The sequence below is a fragment of the Oenanthe melanoleuca genome, chromosome 2, assembly GCF_029582105.1.
Source record: "Oenanthe melanoleuca isolate GR-GAL-2019-014 chromosome 2, OMel1.0, whole genome shotgun sequence".
Taxonomy (NCBI): Eukaryota; Metazoa; Chordata; class Aves; order Passeriformes; family Muscicapidae; genus Oenanthe; species Oenanthe melanoleuca.
In genome coordinates, this window is record NC_079335.1 from 50,661,544 (window position 1) to 50,687,647 (window position 26,104).

At 39.7% G+C, this 26,104-nt stretch overlaps 1 protein-coding gene across 3 annotated transcripts in view; it reads left to right on the forward strand.

Annotated features, from left to right (window-relative positions):
• Positions 1-206: 206 nt before the first annotated feature.
• Positions 207-26,104, forward strand: part of RALBP1 (ralA binding protein 1) — a 32,617-nt gene continuing 6,719 nt past the window's right edge. Inside the window, exons 1-3 of one of the 3 annotated variants that reach the window (XM_056483668.1) lie at positions 207-374; positions 16,713-17,006; positions 24,064-24,522. In XM_056483668.1, coding sequence (XP_056339643.1) covers positions 16,763-17,006; positions 24,064-24,522 — 703 coding nt within the window. In that variant the 5' untranslated portion in view covers positions 207-374; positions 16,713-16,762. Of the gene's footprint in view, positions 375-13,069; positions 13,119-16,712; positions 17,007-23,707; positions 23,803-24,063; positions 24,523-26,104 lie in introns of those variants that run through there. The other 2 variants (XM_056483669.1, XM_056483670.1) reach the window with 2 other exon arrangements.

Genomic DNA, 26,104 nt, shown 5'->3' on the forward strand with positions numbered 1-26,104 from the left:
CTGGGGGCTTCTACAGCGATGAGGGGCAGAGGAGCTGCAACCCCCCGGTGGCGCGCTGGCCGCTGGGAGCTGTAGTGCGGCGGCCGGCAGCGACATGTAGTACCCTTGCCGGTAGCGTTGCCCGGGGAGAACTACAGCTCCCGTCGTGCTCCGCGCGCGGGGACACCGGGCCCGCCCTCCCCACCTCCCCCGCCCTCGCGGCGCGCGGAGGGAGGCAGCGGCGCGTGCGCGGTGGCGTGAGCTCGCGCCGCTCCCCGCCCGTCCCTGCGAGCGCCGGGCGGCGGCGGCGGCGGGATGGGGCGCGAGGCGGGGCGTGCCCGCCGCGCGTGAGGCCGAGGCGGAGCCGCTGCGCGGGCGAGCGGGACCCCCCGACGGTCAGTGCGGGGGCGCGGGGGGCGAGCGGGCGGCCCGGCCCGACACCCCGGTGAGGGCGCGGGGCCGTTCCGGGTTCGGGCGGGCGGGGGCGGAGGAAGGAGTGGGGGGGCACACAAGTGGCGGCGCGAGGCGCCACCGCCCCGCGGCGCGCGCGGCTGCCGGGTGGGGGAGGGGCCGGCGCGGGCTGCTCGAGCGGGAGGGGCGGGGCCCGGGGCGGCTCCGCCCATTTCCCCTCAGGTCGCTGCTCGCCCTCCTTCCCTCTGCGCTGCCTTCCCTGCCTCCTTCCTCCCTCTCTCCTCTGCTCCCTCTTTCCTTGCCTCTTTCCTCCCTTCCTTTTCATTCCGTTCTTTCCTCCCTTCCTTTCCGTTCCGTTCTTTCCTCCTCCCCGTTCCCCGCTCGGGCCGCTGTCCGGCCCGTGTGCCATACTTAGGAACTGTGTTGTCCCTCCGCCCTTACGGGGACAGGCACCGGCACCTTGTGCGCCGTTTCCTTAGGCGTTCACTCCCTTTGGATCGTGCGGGGTTCGCTGTAGCTCGCTCTGGGCTGTGGGTTGGCTCTTTGCAAGGTCAAAGGGTTGGTTTTCGGTTTTTTTGTGGGGATGGAGAGCTCAGGGATTTTTATTCATTTACCTTCACCTAGAGGTCTCATCTTAAAACCCAGAAAATGTTATTGTAATTTTTCTGCATCTAGTGTGATTATCAGGTTCTGAGGATGTCGTGTTTCCTACCTGATAATGCTGTTTAGAAAGTGTGTGTTAGTGTTCATCGTAGAATGGTTTGGAAGGGACCTCAGGGACCATGTAGTTCTAACCCTTCTGCCATGAGCAGGACACCTTTCACCAGACCAGGCTGCTCAGAGCCCCATCCAGGATGGCCTTGAACACTTCCAAGGATGTGTTAGTGGGTGATGTATGAGCAAATGCATCTTACTTTTAAGTGCTAGCAGATGTTCAAGCAAGTGATAAAGAAAATGCCAGCAATCCACACCAAAAGTATCTGTTCATGAGAATGGTGTGGTTTGGATTTTTCCCACCCCGATGTTCCTGAGATTAATGATAATTGTTGATGGGAAATAATCATTTAAAAAAACGGGCTCAGGCCTTTTTGCCAGCTGCATAAACCAGGGTGATTTGTAAAGTCCCTTGTTCCAGTACAGGAAGACAGTCCTAATTGTGTCCTTAAATGAGTGTTTGATCTGGAAACAGCTTGAAGTTCTTACCATGTGTGCTCTGCATTGCCATAACCCACGCTTTCAGGGGTGATGTTAAGGCTCCGTTGGATAAGACACAGGATGGTAATAGATGTAAATTTATTAATGAGCTTACAGGAGAATGGCAGAGAGATACATTTGGTCCCTTGGGTTTGGGTTTTGATGTTACTTGAGGTGTTGCATAGAGCTCGTGGTGAATAGTGCTGTGCTTCAGTTCATTTCGGTGCAGTCTGTGTATAATCCATGCAGTCAGTGTGACAAGCTCTTGGGGTGCTCTTTTCTACAGAGAAATAAATAGGAATTTAAAAAAGCCCTTCCAAACTTTTGTAGTTGTGGGCATTTAGGACTTCCAAGTGTGTGAAATTTATTAACCCCCTTGCTGTAATGTTCTAGCTAACTACATCAAGAATAGAGTGTCTATTATGTCGAAGTAGGGAACTCTACATCCCTGTCCTAGGGATCTCATTTCTAACTTGAAGACAATAAGTTTTCTTCAGTCTTCCCACATCTGAAATGGAACATAGGAATAGCTGCCTTCAAATCTTAATACTCCACGTGCAACTTTGGCATTGTTCTATCTTAGTTAAGATATATTCAGGGATAGGAGGGCATATTTTGTTGTTTGGATTGGTGGTTTTTATTCCCAAAGTAAGGATTTCACAGTGAAATCCCTGGTGTGATTGTAGTTATGTGGGGAAGAAAGTTCTTTTTCTGTAGGGCAGATTATTTCCATTTCTGTATGTGCACATCTACACTGGAATATATTGTCCTGGAATTGCAATAACTGCGCTCCTGCTTCAGAGCTTCATGACTCGGTTCTGCAGATGTCCTTGAGGCAAAGCTGATGTGCACAGGCACTACATCTAGCTCTTTGGGCTTCTCATCTTCACTGTACCCTTCAGGCATTCCTCCCAGTAAGTTATAGCTGTATTTTCTTACAGAAAAGGTTTGCATATTTCCTGAGTAAACAGTGCTGTTTCTTAATGGCAGTTTTTAGACTAATATGGAAGATGCTGCTGTTGAGCAATAAGTGTTACCAAGTGCTAATTTACTTTGGTGTCTTGTAGCTAGCCTCAAAAGGCCAAAATATAGTATGGTATTTATCTTCAGTTTATAGCAGTATAGTGTAGCATAATCTACCAAGCTTGTCTCTGAACCAGTGTGTCTGATCATGTTGAATCAGTGCATGATTCACTACCCTTACAACTAGTCATGGTTTGCTATGTGCATGGTTTACTATCCTTCATCGACTCCTCCTGCTGTTCCCCAGAGCCTCATGGATCATAGTTTTCAAATTGTTGCTCAAAAAAAAAGTTAAAAATTTATTAAATGGGCCCACAGTTGGGCTGGAAGTACATTATGGAGTAGGAAGTTTTACTTAGGCTGCATCCCCAGGGGTGGTGGTGTTGAGGGGTGACTGCTGTGCAGATAAGGTTTACATCTTCTGCTGACCATGGCCAAAACCAGAAGGGTAAGGATTCAGGCTGAGTTTAGAAAAAGGAAGGGTATGACTCCTTTCCTGTCTATACTTGCCCTTCTCATCCCAACCATCCCTCACTTTTTGGACTTGACGTCAGGGAATTCAAACTTGGTTGAGGGTGTGGAGGTAGAGTGAAACAGACTTTAATGGTGGCAGCAACAGCAAGTCTGCAAAGCTGAATAGCGGCAGGGATCCAGTGCTCCTGCTTCCAGTTTTTCTTTAGGCTGCAGTAAAAACTGGGAAATGACTGCTTACTTGGGGCAGCTGCTGGGAATGATTTATATGGTATTACCCAAGTAAGGAGTGGTGATCCAGTAAGTTGGCTCAAATATGTCCAAGGAGTTTCTAGTTTATTCTGTCCTGTTACTAGTGGATAATGTACTAGGAAAAAATTTATTTAGTTTTCATCAGGAAAGTGCTGTGACAATTTTGAACTAGTAGGGAAGAATTTGTGAAAATTATAAATATGAGGTACAGTGACTTCAGTGGATAGTAAGGTAAAAAAAACCCACTTAATACCTGAATTAAGTACATCTGGCCAAAAATATTTGGAACGTATAAGCTCAGAAAGCATCTCTTTTTCTTATCTAATGATGAATTCCACATATACATCAGAGACTGAAATCTGCAAATTAAAAACCATGAGATCACAGCGTTTAGAGCAATCAGTTCACTACCTATGAGCAGTATTTCCTTTGATAATTAATTAAGGTGTGTTTAAATAGAGAACCTGATTTGGTATTTTTTCCCTGTCTAGTTCCTGTGATACTAAGTGAAGAAAAGTACAGATAATGAAGATGTCCTAGTTTCTTTCAGAAGCAGCTTGGTGCGGGATCCTGACTAAAAAATAGCAACTGATTATTTACTAAACACATAATTTTATAATAATAATGGAAACCTGCTTGCCAGATGCTGAAACAGTAATGATGTAACATATAGTGAATTGTTAATGTGTGTTAATAGTAATGTGATATTTAGCCCAGTTTAAAAAATATTTGTAGAGAAAATGTTATATTTTAAATAAGCAAATTTAGTATTGTTTAAACAGAAATAGGAACTAGTATAGAATAAAATAATGCAATTATTCTGATAAAATACTAACTGTAATGCAAGTCACTTCATCTGTGCTGCTGTGCTCTTAATTGTTAATAGTTTGCTATCTGTCCCTTTGTTTTAAGTGCTAGGAAGATGGGCAGAAATACAGACCTTGTGCAGTCAATGCAAAAAGTAAATTTCTTTAAAAGAGGGATTATGATCCTTAGTGTTACACATTAATTTGTGATGTGACCTTGTAGGTGATCCCTGCCTTGCTTCCACCCAGGCTCTGTCTTCCCTGGAGGCAGCAGGGAATGGTTAATGATTCTCGCCAGCTGCAGCCCAACAGGAGTGCAGTGCTGGGGCAGACCCTGTGTGAAGATGCAGAGGTGCCCTGTTTTGGCTGCTGGGAGCTATACTTTTTCATAGGAATAGGTCCACCCTTCAGTGCAGTGGAAGGGTCAGCTTGCCAAACAGTAGGAGCAGATTCCTCGTATCCACTCTGCCATCTTTATTCTCTTTCTCACCCACAAGGAGCAGAGCTTTTTTAGGCTGGCTATTCTGGTCTCTTGGAGCACACAAGAAAAGCAGGGGATGAGTGATGACTGTTTGCATGAGGTGGGAACGGCCAGATGGTTGCTGGAGAGGAAGAAAGAGGAGTGAGTGCTGGGTGGTAACGTTTGACATTTCAAATCAGAATGCAAGTTTGGACCAAATTGAAAATTATTTTAAGGAATATAAATTTAGTTTCATGTTCTTTGTTTTGTACATTTCTTAGCAGTGACTAGCTCTTGAGTCAATTCCTATAGTTATGTATAGATAAAATGTATTTTTGTACATTTTTGTCCTCTCTAGTATGAAACTTTTGCAGGTTTCTGTTATTTAGGTGAAGGCAGCTCATGAAGTTTGCTTCCTGTTTCACAGTTCAGTAGGATCTCTGGGCTTTTTCTATTACTAGAGGACAAGACATCTGGCAGAAAGGAGCTCTTGGAACTGATGATAGAACTCTACTACCAGAGGTCTAAGAATGATTTTTGAAAACACAATATATGGTGATAATTCTGCTAACTTGACACTAGTGCAAAAAAGGATATCACAGTGACAAAAATTGTGGCTTCTCTTTCTCATTAAAAAATAAGTAAGAATTCTTCAAAGGTTTTATTTCTCTTTAAATCATACCTAACTTTGGAAAATAGGAGTTACACCTATGAGTTTGAAGCTATGATTTAATGTTTATCCTCTAATGGCTTTTGTGACATTTAACATTTAGCTTACCCTGGTGGTGAGGCTAGTTTAACATTTCTAGCCTGCCCAGTTGTGTTTTGTAAATATGAGGATCAGCAGTCAGGTGCAGAATTTTTCTGGATGTTGCCGTGAAAATAAATTTTCAGTGAGTTTTATTAGCATGACTTAAATTGAGTGCTAAAAGTAAATTTTAGTGCTAAACATGCCAGCAATTAAACTTTCTCATTTCATGGTAGTAATAGTGGTTTTCTACCATGAATACTATGGAAGTTCTTAATTCTCAGTTATTATTTTCCTATATCCAATATACTGCTTTTGCATACTTAATACTGAGTGTATTAATGTAGTGTGTAATTTCTGATAGAAGGTAATTAAGTTGGCAGATATTTTACTGTATTTGTACTACTCCAGTAGATTTTAATATTGTGAACCAAATGCTGTATATAAAAGTGTAATGCTAATCTGTGCAAAACCCAAAACACAATTTTTTTTTTTAACTGGATTCACAGAAAAATGTCATTTTTTCTTAAAAGTTTCAATTGTGGTGGCTTCAAAGGAGATACCATTCTTTTAAGATATCCTAAAGAGCTTTTCATATTTTATGGGATATTTTTAATCAATTGAACGGACTAAAAATGTTAGAGCTTGGAAGGGAAAATGCCAAGTGATTGAACAGATTTACCCAGAAACTCCTTGGATTATTTCAGTCCAGTTTTTAGCTTTCCTTGTTCTTTAGATGTTTTAATCTTTACAAATTCTCTAAGTTTTCTTTGTGCTGACCACTTGTAAATTCTAGATGCAAAGATCTTTCAGAGGTCATGTTTCTGGAGTTTTCATCCTGAAATTTGGGGTTGCAGTTCTCCAAAATTCATGCACTGTGTACCGCTGGTGAGCAGATGCGTTTTAAGCAGTCAGGTTTTGAATCATTGTTGGAGGAAACAAATTTCATCTTTCCAGCTGAAAGAGGAAGTGATGAACCTGTAGAGTTCTTTGCTGGTACTGTGACTGATGTACTAGGATGTATATTTAAATGCATCTTCCTTGACAAAGATAATTAAGAACTAATTTTCTGGCAATGACTTTCACAAATGTGCCTTTGAATATGCCAGAACCTGTATACACCACCAAAAAGCAGTGGAGAAGGCACATCAGTTTTACCTGTGTCCCTCATTTTGTGTGCTGTAATTTTATGATATTTTATTTGATCTATGATCAAATTTGTGTGCAGTTTTCTATGGGCTTCTTTTGCTATGCTGTGTAAGTCGTGCTATATATAGGAAGTAAGTTTTTTATGTTATTTCAGTCAAACTTCAAAGACATCTAAAAGATACATGTCAAAGAAGTTTGCAGTTAGTGTGCATTATTAGAACAGTCAGTTCTTGGTGGATATTTCGACAGGGTAATTCCATTTGATGGGTTTTAGTACTTATGTGGAAGGATTTCACCACTCTTAAAATTGCCTTAGACTGATGGAGGCAGTTTATCTTCTTTTGAGGGAGGGATCAGACAAAGGCCATCTTTGGTCTTATGTTGTTGTGGCTGCCATTAAACTATCTGCTCTAATTTTAATTAAAACAGCATGACTTAGGTTTAGACAAGGCAACACTACCGATTTGGGAATGGCAGTCAGAACTTGTTTGGTCCTGTGGTATCAAATGCCAAACTTTTCCTCCATGTGTGAAGCATACAGTATTTTTAATGTTGTATTTCTGTTATCATTCCATTAATTTTTATTATATTTGGCAAGTAAGTTGAAAACATCAATGTATTTCTTAAGGTGTGGGGGTTTTTTTGTGATATTCTCAAGACATAGGATTGCTGAAAATTGCTGTAGTAGATTCTACAGACTGAGCTAAATGAAGCCTGTTTAAGGAAATATACGTGAATTTAATTTTAAATTTTAAGGATGTTTATACATTTTTCTGGAAGGCTGGTGTTTCATGTAAGCTTTCTTCTAAGGCTGTTTGACTTGGTAAATTGGCGTAGAAGACAAGTCAAATACTGTGAATTTGTCCTTCTGCTGTTCCAGTAATTGGCATTTTAATGGATGACAGATTCCTGCTTTCTCTGCAGAGACCAACAGCTGCCCCATGGTGGGTGGTGCCACACCTTGCCTTGAATGTATTTGTGAATATTTTCTGTGTTCACATTCGTGACATTTTGCAACATCTGAGCCCTGGAGGTGGTGATGTTAATCATAATTAATAATCTGCTGAGCTTGTAAATATTTAAATTGACTTTCCCCTTGGGTATTGAGTGAATCTGGGGCAGACATGGAAAACAGAACTTGTTAATTCCATATCTACATATGGTACTGAAAAAAAACCCTAAAAATTCAGATATTTGCTGAAAGGCTAAATCCTTCATGTGGTGTTGATGATGAATTGTCACTGGCATTAATGGGAATATGTCTGGGAAGAAGAGATGGTACAGCCCTACTCTTGTAGTAGGAAACTTAACATACCGTGCTAAAAATAAAAATTTTCTTTTTCATATAACATGAGTTTGAAAAACACTGACATCTATTCCCGCAGGTTCCTGCTGCAGACATAACATGGATCAGCAAAACAATTATTTTGTTGGCATGTCTCAAAACAGATCTCAAAATAAAACAAGCTACATCAGAAAAAACATTTTGGTGGGTAGAACTGCATCTACAATAAGGCTGTGCTAAGAACTGCTGTGCTGGGAGCACAGAAATGTTACACATCAATCCATTATTGTTAAGTTGGGAAAACATTTGCGTGCAGCCCAGTCTGTGCTTGATTTTACTCAAATTGGGCTCAATAAAGCAACCAGTGGAGGCTGATTTCCAGGTCAATAGCCATTGATGTTAGCTTGATAATAAACAGGACTCTTAAACCAAAAGCTAATCACTAAGAATAATCAGCTGATAGACATAGTTTTTCAATAATCACTAAAAATAATCTGAGAAGCTGTTATATAAACAGTGTTTCTGGATCAAAGTATTTTTTTACTTTTCCTTCTTGCTGTTATGGTAAAATGGATTGTATCTCAACCACTATAGTTCCATTTAATATTCATTAGAAGCTCAACATGTTTTGCCATTGTTGCACAGGAATATGCAGGGTTTTAAACATGAAAAGAATCATACATGAAATTGATCATCTGTGTCATGTATCACACTATGAAGAGATCAAGCAAAGCTTTTTTTTGCTTCCTCTTATGTTACAGAGTTGTCAGTTCAACTGACATCCTGTAATTGATAGATCTTTTCATCTGTTTTCAATACATGGTGGCAAAAATTCAATGTAAGGCATAAGAAAGTTAATTTTCACAGTTCAAGCCCTAAAGGTTTGTGTATCACTCATACACTTTCAGAAATTGCTTTTTTCTGGGAATGATAAGGCCATAGAATTGAATATTCTTTGCTTTTGGTAAGGTAAACCGGATTGTTTGTACCAACTTCCCAGTTAGCGGATTATGAAGTGACTTCTGCAAAGTTAATGCTGTTTGAAAATTTTATGAATAAAATAATGATCACAGTTCACCCAATTCAGTGAAGAAGCATGTTGCTTCTAATTGATTTTTTTCTGTATCCAGTGTTAAAGATGATATCTCAATACTGGGTTAAAAAGCCACGCTGTCTGGATTCAGCATGCAGTTTTCTGTGCAGCACCTGTGCTCTGCAGTTCCCTCTACGTGTTAAGCAGGTTTATGCAGTTGCCTGAGTGTGGCAAGGCTCTGCCCCTGTGGCACTTTGTGTTTGAGGGTGGCAGGAGGTGGCTCTCGAAGGGCAAACCAGCAAACACCATTGAAGTGATGTTTGTAGAGGGGCACACACTGCTCCTGGTTTCGTTGTAATTTGCACGGGTACAAAGAGAATGGTGGTGCAGCAGCAGTGACACCTGCCTGCACATGGCAGCTGAGTGTGTTCCCAAGAGTTCCACAGTTTACTGCTGGCAGGAGCCTCAAAGTGCCTTACTGTATCTCCACTGCTGCTATTTAATTTGCCAGGTGAATTACTGCTGTTACAGAAAGGCCAGTGCATTATATTTCATGTTTCTGGGGTGTGGGCATTCCCAGATTTGTTGCCACTGTTAAATGCCATTTCTAGTATTTTAGCATGTGTTAGCTAAGACACTCTTAAAAACACCCCACAAAACCCAAAATTAGAGTTTTTATAGGCTTAGTTTTTTTTTACTGGGTGTTGGAACTGAGTGTGCAGATCTCTAGGAAAAAAAAAAAAAAAAAAAACTAAAAAAACCCCTAGATTCTTTGATCTGTTTGATCTGTCACAGGAAGTCTGCAGATGCTCTTGAAAGAACAGCAGAAATGCTTAAAATTCCTGTAAAATATTTTATGCCAAATCCATTGGTTTTTTTCTACTTCATTTTGCATTTTTTACTCTGAATAGCACTTGCTTTTTTAACAGCATTTGTAGTACATTCAGCTCAACCAGTCATGGGTTTAGGATGTTTGGGTTTTTTCCCCTGACTCCACTAAATTGACAGCTGTTCTCAAGCTGGCTGCATTCAGGTAGAGGAGTGTTACTGAACGGTGCTGTAGTTTAAATCTCTGATTAGGGAATTTGTCATTAAATAGATCCAGCCCAGGAACTGATTTAAGTATAGCAATCAATATTAATTTGCTAAATCATAATTGTACAACTTACTGCATACCTTTGGGGACTAGGCAACTCTTTAAAGGACTTACCACAAAATGTGAATTGTAAAAAAACTTATATACTTATGAGGGCAAACAAAACCAGTGGTGATAATATGTTTATAGTGATTGTTAAGAAAGTAAACTGCACTTTTTGTTGTATTTTCCTGCCTTCTGTTAAGTAGTAAAACTTCCTGTTCTGTTTTACAAGCATTAGTGCTGGTACAAGTGAGAATTTGGAGAGGTGGACAAGAGAGAAGGGGCAGGGTTGTCACACCAGGAATAATTCTAAGGCCAGTCTAAGCATTAGTGGCTATTATATATGTTGCACAATGTGGTGGTTTTAAGAAGTATAGGGTGGTTCAGTATGTTAGCAAGACAGTTGTAGTATTCAATTCAACTCTTAGTAATTCAGCTCTTATCCAAAACTACTATATTTTAATTTGGACTGAAAAGTTTTGTTTCAGAGGCTGGCACTTAACTTTTTTTTTTTTTTTTTTTTTTTTTTTTTTAAAGCACTAACCAAATTCTTAAAACTGTTTCTGAGAATTCAACTAGCAAGAAAAAAAAATCTCTTTTCTGTACTAATGAGTATTTTGGTAATCAGGCAAACCTTTTTAGTGCTACTTTTAATTTAGAGGGAAAACCTAAATTTGGCTGGAGAAGACCTCCCAGATTGCCTTGCTTATGTGTGGACCATAATTTCCAGAATTTTTAATGAGAACTGAGTGTGGGAGAAATAGAAGGTGGTGAGGGAAACCTGGGAAACAGTGAGCAGCCAAGAGGCGAGGTTAGATGAGACACTGGGTGTGGAGAACAGGAATGGTGAAACTGGGGTTGCACAGATCTAGGTTGTGAGCACCTGCTTGGTGAGGAAAACGTGAGATAGACGACATGCAGTCCTGATTGTGGAGGAACTGGACTGCAGGAAAGAGAATGAGGAAGCAAATGGAGAGAGCTTGGGGAAGAGTGTGACTAAAACATGTACGGGGCTTGAGTACTGTTGCTGGAGGTGTTGGATTACTTTGTGCTGACAAGACCATGGGAACCAAGAGCAGGATTTTCTGGGGGTAAAAACAGAGAATCCTGAACAGTGGAGTTGAAGTTTGAACATTGCCAATAAGTTTGGAGAATCAGAAATTTTTCTCAGGGTGGGCAGTAGCAGCTGCAATGCAGGGGGCTAATTACTCAAGATACTCCTGCAGAAGGCTGCTCTGGGTCCAGTGTCTGCCTTGTGGTGCAGAGTTCAGCCTTCTGCTTGTTACTTGAAAAAGCTGCCATGCAAAGCAATTAAACAGCTTGTTAGCTGGACAGTTATTTGCAAGAATGCCTTTTATATATTTGGTTGTGATCATAATGTAGTGCACTGCTTTGAAACTGCTTCCATGGCAGTTGATTCAGCTCGGGAAAGACAGGTGGGAGGACTTGCTGGGATATCCCTGAAGGATGGAATGAGCCACGTGTGGGGCATAGTTAGTGTACCCTCTGTATAGGGCTTTGGTAACAAAGATTTGTGCCCAGACTTTTCTTGTAGACTACTTGCTTTGGAGAGTTAGTGGGATGTAAATGATCACAGTCTGCCTCTCCAGGGAAGTAGGATGTTACAGCAAAACAGGAGTGTGATGGTATAGTCAGAACAGGCGGCAGCTCCATGAGACGGGCTTTTCCTAGGCAGTTCTGGTCCATCTGTTTTCCGTGTGCTCTTTCCTGGAGCAAAGCATTCAACCATCCATCTCCTTCCAGGGATCCAAATTTTGTTTATCCCAAAATGTGTCTCTTGGAAACAGTCTCTGAATTGCATCGTGATGGAGCTCTACAGAACTTTGTAGGCATGGGGCTGTAATAGTGTTTCCCCTGAAGTGAACCAAACTGGAAAGCATGTGCTGCCACATATCTGGAGATTTTATCTTCATGCAATTGCAAGACTTTGTTATAATGGGATTGGAAACCTTGTTTTTGATATTTCTAAAATGTCTAGGGTATTACTTAATTATTTATTTTAAGACTGGCTCCCTACTGATTAGATTATTGAAGAGCTGGAATACCCTCAATTATAGGGTGTATTCTGGATGGAGCTGCATATTCTAACTGTGAGCTGGCTCCTCCAAGAGCCCACTCAGATATGGATGTGGTCTGTAGGTCACTGATTGTTGAGAGCTGAGTAGTTTTGTCTGTTTGTATATCACTCCTGAGCTGGAACGGACTCTCAGAGCAGAACTTGAAATGCTTTGGATGCTGCTGTACCTGGCAGACTTTATCCATGTACAGGTAAATGAGAGACCACACCAAAACTGGTTTTGTTGCTTTTACAGGTGATTTGATGCTGGCATTATTTGAAAAATGTACAGCTTGGTCCAATGTGACTTCAGCTGTACACCCTCCTTTGAAATAATTTTTCCAGCATTCTCATGGCATCACATATCTTGTAAAGTAATCTGAGGTTTAGGAGCTGAATTCCACTAAACAATTTGTATTTTATTCTTTTTATCAAAAAGATTCTGTGAAGTCCGTTCTTGAGGCTTTAATTTTTGCCAGTTATGAAGAGTGTGTGACTCACAGGGGAGTTACTTAATGCTGTGTTTGTGTGATTACTCGTGACTTGTGAAATTTTAAACTTGCTTTGCCTGTCTACATGAAGTACTTCCCTATTCCTTCTCCTTTCATGGCTGTGTTGCCTTATTAAGAAAGGAAAGGGCACTGATTTTATACCTGGCACTGCTTATTAAATGAAACAGACTGAAATGCTGCCATGCAGTCAAATTCAAAATTACATCAGAGTCCATCTAATAAGTATTCAAATGAAAAGAGTGATCTTTTCAATATGTTGTAAAAAATGCAATAGATACAGAACTTAGATGTGACACAGACCTTGTATAGTCTTGGTAAATAAATTCTAACTCAATCTTCTCATCTTATTCAAAAGTCTCAACAGTTATGTGAGTGAGTACTACTCACGGTTTTTGAAGTGTTTTGACATACTTAGCCCACAAGTGATAGTTTTATTTTTTCTTCTTATGGTTCATTACTTACCAAAATGGAGCTGTGTTTGTTACTAGGGTATTTTTTGTCCAAAAATGGTGTGCCTCATTTCTGCAAGAATCAGGTCCTTCATGCACGTCCAGATCTTTTGGACTGAAGGTCTATGATGGTGAGCGAGGTACTGTGTGCTCTCTCTTGCTTTTGGATAATTGTGATAGAGCAGGTACTGGTAGCTGAGTGAGTGTCCTCACTGTGCCTCCATCCTTTGATTGGTGATCTCTTGGGGCTATTTTCAGTGTAACATCCAGGTATTCAGAAGGTGTCTGTTTGTGGCCAGATGGAATGACCAGGGGACACCCACTGTGCTTCAGATGTGGTCTTACATAATACTTGTTGCAGAAAAATTCCACATCCTTCATTCCACCCAGAAGCTTTACAAAATAACATCTGTGCATGCAGTCACCTGCTCTAATTTGCTTCTGCTGTTGCAATTTGTTACAAAGCACAAAGTCACAGTACAGACTCAGTGCAAAACAGAAATAATGGAGCCTTCTGTACTGAATGAAAGAGCTGTGAATTTGGTCTTTCAGACTGTGCCTCTCTTTAATGTGTTCGTGCCCACTTAGATGATACACTGTTGAAAGTGAGATCTATTAAATCTGGCTGTCATGTCTCTCTGTCTTCCCTTTTCTATAGTTTTTCTAAACTTCATCTTTATTTATTAAATATGCAGCTCAGACTGATTTTTTTAGGAAAGAGTTCAGTTATTTTCAAAAATGAGGCTTGAAAAACTGCTTTATTTTGCCTGTGCAGGCATCTTCCTTTCTTTCTCCAACCCACTTTCCTGTGCTTCGTCTATGGTCTAGAAAGGTGATGATAGCATGATGGCTAGGAGATTTTGTGATAATTATGTACCTTCTTTCTATGTTTAAAATATCTTATAAAGAAATTTCTTATAAAAATCTCTTATAGTCTTTCCTTGGGGAATAGAGGAAAGGTCACAATTCTGCCCATGTTCAGTGAAGGCTTCTATTTGACATTCAGTTATTCTGAAGGCTTGACTGAGTGGTAAGCAGGAAGATGGTTCAAGAAACTCCATTTTGGGAGTACTGAAAAAAGTAGCTAGGTCTAAGAAGGTGCTTGAACTGTGAGAAGCTCTGATGCTGTCATGTAACAGCATTTGTGGCTCCTGTGGAAGAAGAGTCAAATGTCAAGTGAACGAGAAGTGGTGGGAGTGAAGGAGCCTGCTGTTGGCAGGGAGGTAAGAAGGAACTTCTTGTGATACTGGGGAGAGGCTGAAAGCCAGTGGGAGCAATGGGGACAAGGTGAAAAGATGAGGTAGATAATCATGAGGTAAGAAAAACAGCAGCAGAGAACATTCAGGAAAAAGTGGGAAATGGTAACTAATCAGATAGAAGAAACAGAGAAAGAAGAGAGAGACCTTTGTCTGCAGGGAATTGGTGTGCAGCAGGAAAGTCAGAGCTGCCCAAATAAAAAAACAACATGAGGGGAAAGTGGGAAACTGAGCTTGAGTCACAGAGACCAAAGCAGATGAAGATCAGATTGTCTATGATACACTGAGGGTGAAATAGAATAGTAAGTCACAACAAGAGCTATGGGAGTACTGACACTGGGTGGTAAAGAAATTAAAACTTGAAGTTATAAACACTAAGAAATAATTAAAATCTGGGGAGATGAAGCTGTGTGTGTGGTATGACAGAACAGAGGTGCCCAAAGAGAGAGGTTGCACTCCTGTCATCGTGGTTCTGCCACTTCTCTGCTTTTCATTGTTAGTGCTTGTTGAGCTCTTCCACAAGTCAGCTCAGCAGCAGAAGCCTGTTGGAGCAGCTAGCAACTTGAATCGTCTCAAAAAGAGCAAACTGTTGTAATTGGAGGCAGAGCAGAGTTAATGGGGGGAGTAGTGTGACCTTCCTCATGTAGCCACAGTGAGTTCTTGAATCTCCTGACAAATGTGAACTGCACAGGTGAAGAGAAGCAGTTTGAGGGGAGGGACTTGCTGCAGAAGAGAAGCAGGACCGAAGCAGTAACAGACTGCTAAGAAAAAGTCGGAGAGGGAGAAGTTGGCAGAAGAGCAAGTCTGTTAGAAATATTCCTTCTCAAAATGCCTAGAAGGTCCATGATTCTTTCAGTCTTGCCTTTTATTGCTGTCAGAAGAAAATGATAAAAGCCAGAGGAAATGTAAAGATTTATATGGTAGTAGAACATTAACATCCATTAGCAAAAGTGGAAAAGGTCTTTTAGTAGGCTTAAAAGCTTTCTTATGCTGATAGGTCTTGATATAATTTGAGCATCATAGAATTTCTCCCTTATTTAAAGGACTAGGAAATGATACATATAGGAAAGTAATGCTTTCTTGAAGTTGTAAAATAAAAAAATAAGAAACATAAGTATAGTCTTAATTTGTTGCATTTGCAAATATACCCCATTGTTTTAATTTTTAGCCAGTGACTCTGCTTTAGCCAGAATAAGAAATGAACAGTATTAAATAAAGATTTCACTAATATTTTCTCATCATAATTCTATGTCTTACTGTGCCCTATTCAAATTCTGATCTGAGTAACTGGTAATTTCCATAAGGACTGTGAGTGATCTCCTGTAGGGAGCTACTGTTGAATACATTCTCTAAAATTTCACTCTCATCTGCATACAGAGAGCTGAAGGATGAGAATTAAAAAAAAATTAAAATTCCAACCCCCAAGAAAGTGAACAAACCGCCCTCCCCAAAACCCACTTAGCTCATCTATAATTATTAAATGGGCAGAATGAAATACCATGTCATATTTTATCTGTATGCTACCAGTCTGTAAATAAAAACCCAGGAGTTGAGTGATACTGCTGAAGAGTGTTGTGGAATGTATCCTTTGTGACCATTTAGACACAAGGGGCCAAATCTAGCCAAGTGGACTCCAGAGGTGTGATGTCCCATACAGCGTATCCATTCTGTGGAATTTCTGAAATTTATTTGTGCTAGGAAGAGTGTTTTGCTTGTGAGTTCCACTGCTGAGAATTTATGCATAGGCTTCCTTTAGCAATTTTTGTATAAGCTTTTATTTGACCATAACTCTCAAGTAAACAATGTACCAGCATCTGGGTGCAGATGACCTGATACAGCCTCTTCACAGGGGAAATTGTTGTATACCAGAAAAGCACAATCACTATTTTTTTACCTTCTTTAATTTGCAGTAGCATAATTAAAAGATAGATTTGCTTTAGCTGTATTTATTTTATTTTTCCCCCTTACTGCAACAGGCTAGGCAAGTTCTTATTTGCATCTATAAAATGTGCTTGGGAAAGAAGAAAATGATCTTTGCCTTAAGGGCAGAGCTCACAAACTCTCTAAACTTCCAGGCAAATCTATTTGATGCCAAAAAAATTTAAAGTTGGCAAAACTAATTTGTAGTAAATACTACCAATCAGTATATGCAAGCTGTCTATGAATTTTATAAGAATTATTTCAACAGTTAAAATATTCAGATACTTTATATACATGTTTTATATATCATAAAGTAGAAATGGCTAAAATGGCACATCTCATGTTAGTATGACTCAAGAATTAGTGACCAAATTCTACAAACACTGAGCTTAAGACCTGATGTTATGTTACTGTATCTTGACTGAAGTTGGAACTCTCATTGTAGAAAGTATTGCTGTTTATGATTTCAGGGTAAAGCTCTAAACAAGGTGTTCTGAAACCCGTTGCTTAAAATTGTGTGGGTTTTCTTTTTGTTTTCTTCTGATACAGGTGTGATGGACAGGTAGCAGAAGATTTCACTTTGATATCCAGGTGTCAGAATGACCGAGTGCTTCCTGCCTCCCACGAGCAGCCCCAGTGAACACCGTCGGGTAGAGCACAGTGGGGGACTTGCTCGTACTCCCAGCTCTGAAGAAATCAGTCCTACAAAATTCCCTGGATTGTACCGCACCGGTGAGCCTTCACCACCTCATGACAGCTTACATGAGCCTCCAGATATAGTATCTGATGATGAAAAGGAGCATGGGAAGAAGAAAGGAAAATTTAAGAAAAAAGAAAAAAGAAGTGAGTAGACAACTTGTCTTTTTAATTCAATGCTTTCAAGTTCTCTTTCCTTTTTTCTCTCTCAAAATTGCTAAGTATTCCCAGTGGGTTCTTTTAAATTTGTTTCCATAACTTGCTACAAATAGACTTTGTTCCACTCCTGTTTCTTCTGCAAAAAAACTCCACACCTTAACTTCCTTTTGTTGTACAGGTACAGGTGCCAATCATGTGCCCAGAATTACTAATAAACACATTTATCCAAAATCTTTCATGATGCATTGGTAAATCCTGGCATGGGGTTCTTCTTCACATTCAAAGTGGAGGTTTTCAAATGTGTTAACCAAATGCATCCATTTTTAATCATAGCTGAGATGCTAGCTAGAATAAAACGGTATGTCTGATCTGAATTGTACATTTGTGTATTTGGAAGAAGCAGTTTCAACAACTGTAGCCATTTTCCCACGTGTCTCCCTTATTCAGTGTTTGCTTTTGTGTACCGTCCCAAGTTTTCATGTGCACACTGCACCATTCTTCAAGCAGTCAAAATCTCTGTCCCTTTTTTTCCTCTAGCTTTTCAGTTTAGTCTGATCATGCATTTTCCTCCAGCAGTGCCAAAGTATTATTGCAGAGGTCAAAAATGTGCAAACCAACACTGAGATCTGAATTTTCCAGAACTCACAGAGCAAAGGTTAGAAGAAAGTAAAGCTTTGACTATAGAATCCTTTGTCAGTGTAACAGTGTCTGGAGTGGAAATTTCATTTTAAAAAACCTACCCCTCCTCCAAAATAACAGAACTATTACTTTCCACCTTTAGATTTCTGCAGAAGATTTTTGAAACATGAAATAGTTTTTATTCAATGAAGTTTTTCTGTATGTTCTGAGAGAGCAAAGGACTTGGAAATACTAGGCTGGTACTGAGACCTCTCTGTGCCAGAAAGACCTTTCCTGTCCAGGTCTCTGAAACCTAAATATCACAGCCCAAGTGCTAGTACATTGTAAGTGACATTTGTTCTAGCAAAATTTCAAAATGCCAGTGTATCCTGCTGCTTCTTACATGTGGAATTTGGAAGATCAGAAACAGTGAGACAGCACACAGTACTCTGTTAGAATTAATGTGGTGACTATTTGTAATATGCATGCACATATTTAAATAATCACTCCTTAAGAATCTGCTGTCACTGCACTGCTTTTAATCAAACCAGTTTCCTGGAATGCAAGAATTGTTTCTACCACAGTTAAGAAGGACTGTTGCTATTTTAACTAAAAACAGTGTGCCTAAAGAATACTGTAACTCAAAAATGAATCCTCAAGTTAAAACCAACAGTTGAAATATCTTCAGGTTTTAAGAAGAGTGATTCCTTAGTGATTTTCTGTAATGTAAACAACATTGACCTAATACAGATTGCTGGATTGGCAATGAAAGTTTGGTATTGATTGGATAAGTCTAAATTCAGGCTATCAGTAGTGACTTTTTTAGCTTTCTGTTAGAGCTCTGCATTGCACACCTCTAAATCTGGAACTGGTAGATGCCAACATTTTGCATTGTGTGGATTTCTTTGTATGGAATTCAGGATGTCTCATGGTGATAATGTCACTGAAGGCTGTTGTTTAGGAGGAAAAATGCTACTTCAGCAAATCGACACAGGTCTGTTCACACTGGCACTGCAACTGTTTTGTCCCACAAGAGATTGCAACACATTTTATAGCTGATGTAAAGCAATTTCTGGTTTTTAAAAGAAACTTTGAAGGTATTAAAAAATCCTTGAAGAACACAAAAATGCAAAACATGGGAAGAGCAAAATAATCTCTTGCAGCACTAAAGTAAAAAGCATTCAGCATTTTTTGGCCCTAATACATGTCTGTCATATAACTGCCAGTTAGATAGAAGAGTAAGTTACATACCAAGCTTTCAGTACATCTCATACACTCCAAAAATAATCAATATTGTAAATATACCCTCAACAGACATTTTACCTGTCTAAATTGCAAGTGTTCTGTACAGTTGCTTATCGTGGTTGATTTTAAAAGAGTTTTCCTTCCAGAGTTGGCCTTTGTTATTCCTCCCATCCTTTTGATTCATCATTTTATTTTGTCTTTTCAATTCTGTTGTATGTCTTCAGATTGTTTCTTTTCATTTTTTCTGGCTACCTCCTTTGGATTTGAACAGTGCACAACTTGCCATGATCATGCAGTTTGGGGTATAAACAAATATAACCAAACATGTCAGTCAAAAAAAGAGACAAGTTAACATTACATTATGACAGAGTGAGTGTTTGGTGAACTTGCAATATTAGTGAATTAATGACAAGGTCATTCTAACACCTAAAACTGTATCTAAATTTAATCCCACAAAAATATTGAGCTATTTTGATAATTCTCTAAATTTAACTTCAGAAGTGCTTGAAGAGCAGCGGGGAAGGGAAGGATAAATATCCCAAAGTTACTCAGTTTGGTTTTTCAGGTAAATCATTTCTGCAAAGTACTCTTAGCTTCATTATTATTACCTATACCAAAAAAGCATTTTTGTATGCTAGCAAAATATCCTTTTCCATTTTTTTATATAGATATAGTTATTTAATGATTTGATTTTTTTTAGGTTAGTGTCAGTAATCTCATAATACACAGCAATTATTGTGGGGGGAAAGTGCTAAAAATGGTTTGGAGCTAATAGAAAATTTGATGGAATATTGTTTTTTATGTGGAATATCAGCTACTGGAAAAATGTTTCAGGCACTAATTTCTCCCTTTTCTGTGATAGACTGGGTGTTGGTTGGCTGTAGAGGGAGTTAGATTAGGGGATTTACTAGGGATTAAAAGGAATTTTCTTTTTACTGGCATAGTTTTAAATTAGATCTACTCCCTCACTCAAACAGAACTTGTCCTGTGGCAGCAGGAGAACAAAAATGGATCTGTGTTAAGCAGTAATGGATTATCTGAGACAACAACCACTGTAATTGATTTTTGAAAATGTTTAACCACCTGTCACTAATCATGTGTTGATAAAGCCATAAAATATGCAGTTCCTTGCAGAAGAAAAATGTGATGATAAAATACTTCTGAAGAAACTCTTCTACCCATTAGAATTTCTGTAGATAAAGAGTCTGTATGTAGTAGATCTTACTCTGCTTATTCATTTTACTTCTGAGATTGATGCTGGTGGGCAGGATGGGTTCAATATGCAGCTAAGATTTTTTTGTTTAGAGTCTTGGTTTTCTTTGTACAATTCTCAGGAAAATGGAGAATTGTTTGAATTTTACCAAACTATTACAAGAAAGGTTAATAGGAACATTGGCATGAACTCTTTGAAATTTCAGGAAATATTTTTGAAGACCAGATCCTCAGTGTGTTGGACAGGGGGACCTGTATATTCCTTTGGAATGTAGATGAGGACTGAAACCAAACCACTTGCAAACAAAACATTATTTTACTGTCTGGTGTATGGAGAAGCTCTGAATACAGTTTTCAGATCTACAGACTAAGAAGTTATTAGAATTTTCTACACCTGATAAAGGTTAAAGGCTTTTCCTATCAGGGTTTATCTTTGGGATAAATAGGGTACGTTGCTACATCCTGTTCTGCTGATAAATCACTGTGTATCTCTATATACCACTGTGTGTTTATCTAGTAAAGCACTATTTGCAGATAGTTTAAAAGTCTGCCTTTCAATGCCAGTGATTATTTTAACTCAAAATAAAGTGAGACAAATTTCTTTTTTCAGCTTCATTTGCTCTGCTGGCACTGTGCTGTGGGGTAATCTGAATGCAGAATTTGTTTAAGAGTGCTGTGCTGACATCAGTGAGTCAAGTGAATATTAAAGACAAACTGATCTCATTGAAAGTTGGATAGTGAATGTTGATAGTGTCTGTAAGGTGGAAGTTTCTGTTGATAATAAAAATGCATCTTGTGGGCAAGGAGAGGAAGTAGAAACCATCTATTGAAGCTCATTGTGCATTTGTTTGTCTTAGTTTTACTTAGAAATGCTGTACAATCTGATGGCAATCCCTCTGACAGACTGACATCAGGTAACTAATGCTTGCATTGCACTTCAGTCATATTTGACCTACTAATTCTTTCATATGTAAAAGCCATCCATGTTTTCTTTCAGTGAATTAATTACAGATGCTGCAGATTTCCCTGGGGAGCCAAATCAGCTGTAGACTTATAAATTACTTAACAACCCATCAGAGACCTGATGGACAAAATGTCTCTTGCAGTAGGTTTGATAAGTGGCAGTTCTGAATAATGCTACCCTTGGAGTTAATAAATACTAAAGCATTACTTTAGTGCTTTGTTGTGAGAACACAGGAGAAATATTCCCAAGTATGCAGACTGATAGAGACAGTGGACTCGCTGCATGACAAAGATTATACTCCTAAACTAGATTTTTCCAGAGTAACACTGGATTTTTTAGAGGGTTTTTCATAATTTTCAGTAAGATAAGGGCTGTACTTGAAGCAATACATTTAAAATAACTGCAATGAAAGCATGCTTATGGAAGGAAGGTCTAACAAAAGGAACTGGCAGATTATGCCATGTCATTATGCTGGTGAAATTGGAGTATTTATTACATTAGTACTATTGTCATAGATGGAGGAAAATGTCGGTGACATAGAGTAGAGTGATGGGAAAATGGGAACTGTTAGTATTGGAAGTCTTGAGGAAACAGTGAACAGAAATACCAGTTTACTATACTCTAGGTAATACTATTTCCATATTTAAAACTACCTGATTTGTCAAGCACTTTTGGTAATTTTTCTTCTGTATAAATTTAAGTTGTTTATATTTCAATATATTATATCACTGGTGAAAGGGATACAGCAATTTTATAAACAAAAGCAGAGTAAAGAAAATTGGGCTGTTCTGGAGAGACATGCAAACCCCCTCTTGGTATGGGTGGGATATTCTGTGTGAATCTGTATTAGTATATATTTCTAAACTTTGTTGACTTATGTAGCTGAGATTTTAAAAGGCTGGGTTTGTATTTAACTTGCTCCTTCATGCCTTCTCGTGAATTCAAGAAATACCAGTTTCAGTAATGTTCTCTTGCTGGTGTTACATTAGCACAGATTTAGGAAGGCATCGGGGCTTGTGTTGCAGTGTGGAGTGTTGGGACATGTGAGCAGTGGTGGCACCGACCTCCCAGCTTGGGTCCCAGTGCTGACACGTCCTGATGTGCTTGTGGGAACCCCACGCTGTGTGACTGGGAGCTGTCACAGCTACCCAGGAGGAAAGACTGAGGGCAGATTGTTGTGGGCTCTATCTGGGGAACATCTGGCTTCCTGTTTGGAAATTACATCTCTGAAGTTCATCTTGAACCTTGGTGCCAGCCCCATCTTATTCTCATAAAACACAGTGTGCTCTGCTTTGTCCTGTAGCTGGTTGATCTGCATTGTTTCTGTACCAGAGTGAGATTTGAATCCTTACCCATTTCTGGGTTTCTTTTACAAAAACCAGTAAATTACATAGCCAGTAAGGGAGGAGATGACCTGACTGCTGTTTGTCCTTCAGTTAATGTTTGCACTTTTGTGTTAAAATCTACATGGACAGGAGCAGTTCTACAGTCTTTCTCAGTCTTCTGGGAAAGTGTGTGTTTGGCAGTCCTAGGGAAGAGTATCAGCTGCAAAAACTGAGCTGATCCAGCAATTGTAACTATTTTATACTAGTTCCATGCTTTAATAAATTTCTTATATTTGTTTGACTATTACAAGCTATCTTCTACAGAGCAGTCAAGGAGACTTCAAAATAGAGACGGTTCTTTGATATGCTGAAATAATGCTGAGAAGCTCTGCAGTCTGGTATAGTTTGGAATTGGAAGGATGAAAGACTGAATGCCCCCTGGTTCTTCTGCTGATATTTCACTTGAAAAAAATTACAGCGTATAGTCTCTAGCATGATGTGTTCACGTTATCTAAGGGGGTAATTTTCCTCTATCCAAAACTATTCAGGCAGCAAAAGCACTTGGCTGTCAGTGCTGCCTCACTCGAGCAGAGGCTCTGCCTGTAGGTAGTGGAAGAGCCTCGAAGGGTCTCTATAATGGGGGCCTGCTGCCCACTGCCTTGGGCAACCTGGCTGGTGCAGATGGCGTGTCAAATGTCACCTTTGTTGACCAGGTTTCAGGCTTACTTTTCTTATATGGGGTACTGTGTATGCAAAATTAAAATTAGTGGACTTGAAAGTTGTGTTGGATTGCATGTTGCTGGGTTTGTTTGTGGGTTGTTTTTTTTGTTGGTGTGTTTGTTGGGGGTTTTTTTGTAATCCACCTTTGAAGACTTTTGTGTTCTTGCCTGAAGGTGAGGCAGGGCCAGCTGCAGAGGCGTAGTGACTTAAAAGCACCTGATGCATGTTTTAGACGGCACTTGGACTTTTGCTGCTGGAATGGTGTGCTCAGCCCAGGGACTTGTTTGAATCTCTCCCATGAGCTTTTTAAGGCAAATCTGCACTTTCATGGGCAGGTATTGTTCTAGCGTTACAGGAATTGTGTTATTCATCTAGTGAAAAGTAAGTGCTAGTGCTTTTTTGATTTTGGTTTGGGGTGGGTTTTTTGTATTTTATTTGAGGCTGAAACTTTATTAACTTCATACTCATCTTTAAATTCATAATATTCTGGAAAAGGATTGGGGCTTTAAGTGGCTGAGTTTAGTTTGTTATTAATTGAAGTTTGTTAGACTTCTGTGTATGCAGTAGATGATCCTTAACAGCAACTCTTATACTGTTGATTACAGGAACATAGAGAAGTTGCCAGACAGTTGTTTTTATTTTGCATTTCCTTGACTATTAGATGGGAATCTAACCCATAAGATGGACATTGCCATTATGAGTAAGTATATAAAGTATTCATTGTTTAGATCGTTCAGGAGCTCTGTGGCTTATCTTTGATGTAATTATACAACTTGATTTAATCCTCGACCCTTGAGTGCATAACAACTAAAGAAAACCTTCTGAGGAGTCAAATGGGAAGTATTTTTTAATTCATGTGGCTTCTTCCCTCTCCTCCTTACGTGCAACTTCTTGTTGTTTCTGTCTGGAAAGTAAACAGACTCACAGCTGTCCCCTTCCCTTGTCCTGCTTTGCCCAACAGCGGAAGGTTACGCTGCGTTTCAAGAGGACAGTTCCGGTGATGAGGCGGAAAGTCCTTCCAAGTTGAAGCGGTCCAAGGGAATACATGTCTTCAAGAAACCCAGCTTTTCCAAAAAGAAGGAGAAGGATTTCAAAATAAAAGAGAAGCCCAAAGATGAAAAACACAAGGAAGAAAAACATAAGGAAGACAAACACAAAGAGAAGAAGTCAAAAGACTTAACTGCAGCAGATGTTGTAAAACAGTGGAAAGAGAAGAAGAAAAAGAAAAAGCCAATTCAAGAGACAGAGATACCTCAAGTGGATGTTCCAAGTCACAGACCCGTGTTTGGCATTCCTTTGTCTGATGCAGTAGACAGGACCATGATGTACGATGGCATCCGCCTGCCAGCAGTTTTCCGTGAATGTATAGATTACGTAGAGAAGTATGGCATGAAATGTGAAGGCATCTACAGAGTTTCAGGTACTCTGAGCACACTGACATGCAGGTTCCTAAGGTCTTTACTTGCAATTTTTGTACTATTTTATCGCTTCCAACATCTAGATACACTGTTTATAGCTCCATTAATTATCCAAAAGATAATCAGGCAGCCAAAGTTAAACCAACTTGTAGGTCTGAAGTACCAGAAAAAATTAGTAATGTGAAGGTACAGCTTAATGGCAGTAAAAACACACCTCTTTTGGTCTTTTGTCATGGGATGGTGGCAATGAATAAAACATGTTAGTATTGCCAACTTACATTCTTTTTCTTCTGCTTTAGAAATACAATGGTAGCTGATTGCAAAAGCAAAGATAAGCTATAATTATTTTATTGGTTGTGCTTCCCACTAAGTTGCTTTTCCCAGTTACTCCTGTTGTATATTTTTCCTTGAAAACTTCTTTCAACAAGTTTGCTAATAAGCAGAAAACGCAAGCTTCACAGTTTAAGCTTAGCAAGAGCAGCTAATTAAGTGTGGTAGTTGTGTAATACCAGCTTACATAAGTGAAACCTCAGTTTTAGTTATGTTAGACAAAACAGCCCCTTTATTTGTCAGCTGCACCAGAAATGCAGCTCCTGTAAGTACTTCTGTGGGTACATTGGAGGAGACAAGAGCAAGCAAGGAAAGGAATTTCAGGAAAAGCATTTTGAATCAAGTTACCCAGCACTGTAAACCAGTAATGAAATATTCTAAAGGCTTCATTAGCTGTCTTCATGCTGTCCATCTGCATGGTGTTTGGCAGGCACACAGAAATACTGCAGCACCTTAAGCAGTTGCTTAGTCCTGCCTAGTGAAACATTCTGGTTGCTTTTTTTTTCACACACAATGTGTTGAATGTTGGGAGTTTTCCAGGTGTGTTTTCCTTAATTTCTGCTGTGCCCTTTGTAGGTGTTGTCCAGTGCAACAGCTCCCTCTTGTGTGTGTAGGATTGTTTAAATTGGGAGCTCAGAGAGAGCATTGCCATGCCTCAGCAGGCTGCAGCTGTTGTGATGGCTCCTTTTGGCCATGAAACTGAGCATGTTTTCCTGGCATTTTCCGGGGGCTGAGTGTGCCCAGTTGTGCTCATTGAGTATGAGCCAAGCCAGGGCAGTGCACCAAGTTGATGTAACCCAAGTGTGGATGTTTGAGCTGCAAGAATGAAATTTCCCCAAGCTTAGGAAGATTGCAATGTCACTAAATTTATACAAACACCTTGTAGAAAATCTTGGCTGGATTAAATAATTATGTGAACACATTTTTATTCATGTGGTGCCTCAAATCAATGATCCTGTGTGAGATTCCTCCACTGAAGAGGCCCAGCTGGAAATTTGGAAACTAAAAAGTGTGGGGTTTGTTTTGACAAAGGAAAGCTGTTACAGGTAGAGCTGTTGCACAGCATCTCAACTAAAATAATATTTGTTGCCTGACTTAGGGATGGATAATTGAACAGACAGAAAGAAGCTTAATACAAATATGCAATTGATCTTGAGTTCCCCAATCTTTCCTCACCCTGGTTTATGTTCCTTGACGACAGGGAATGCTGGCACCAGTTCTGATTCAGAGCTCTGTCAGTGCTTTGGTTTTGCT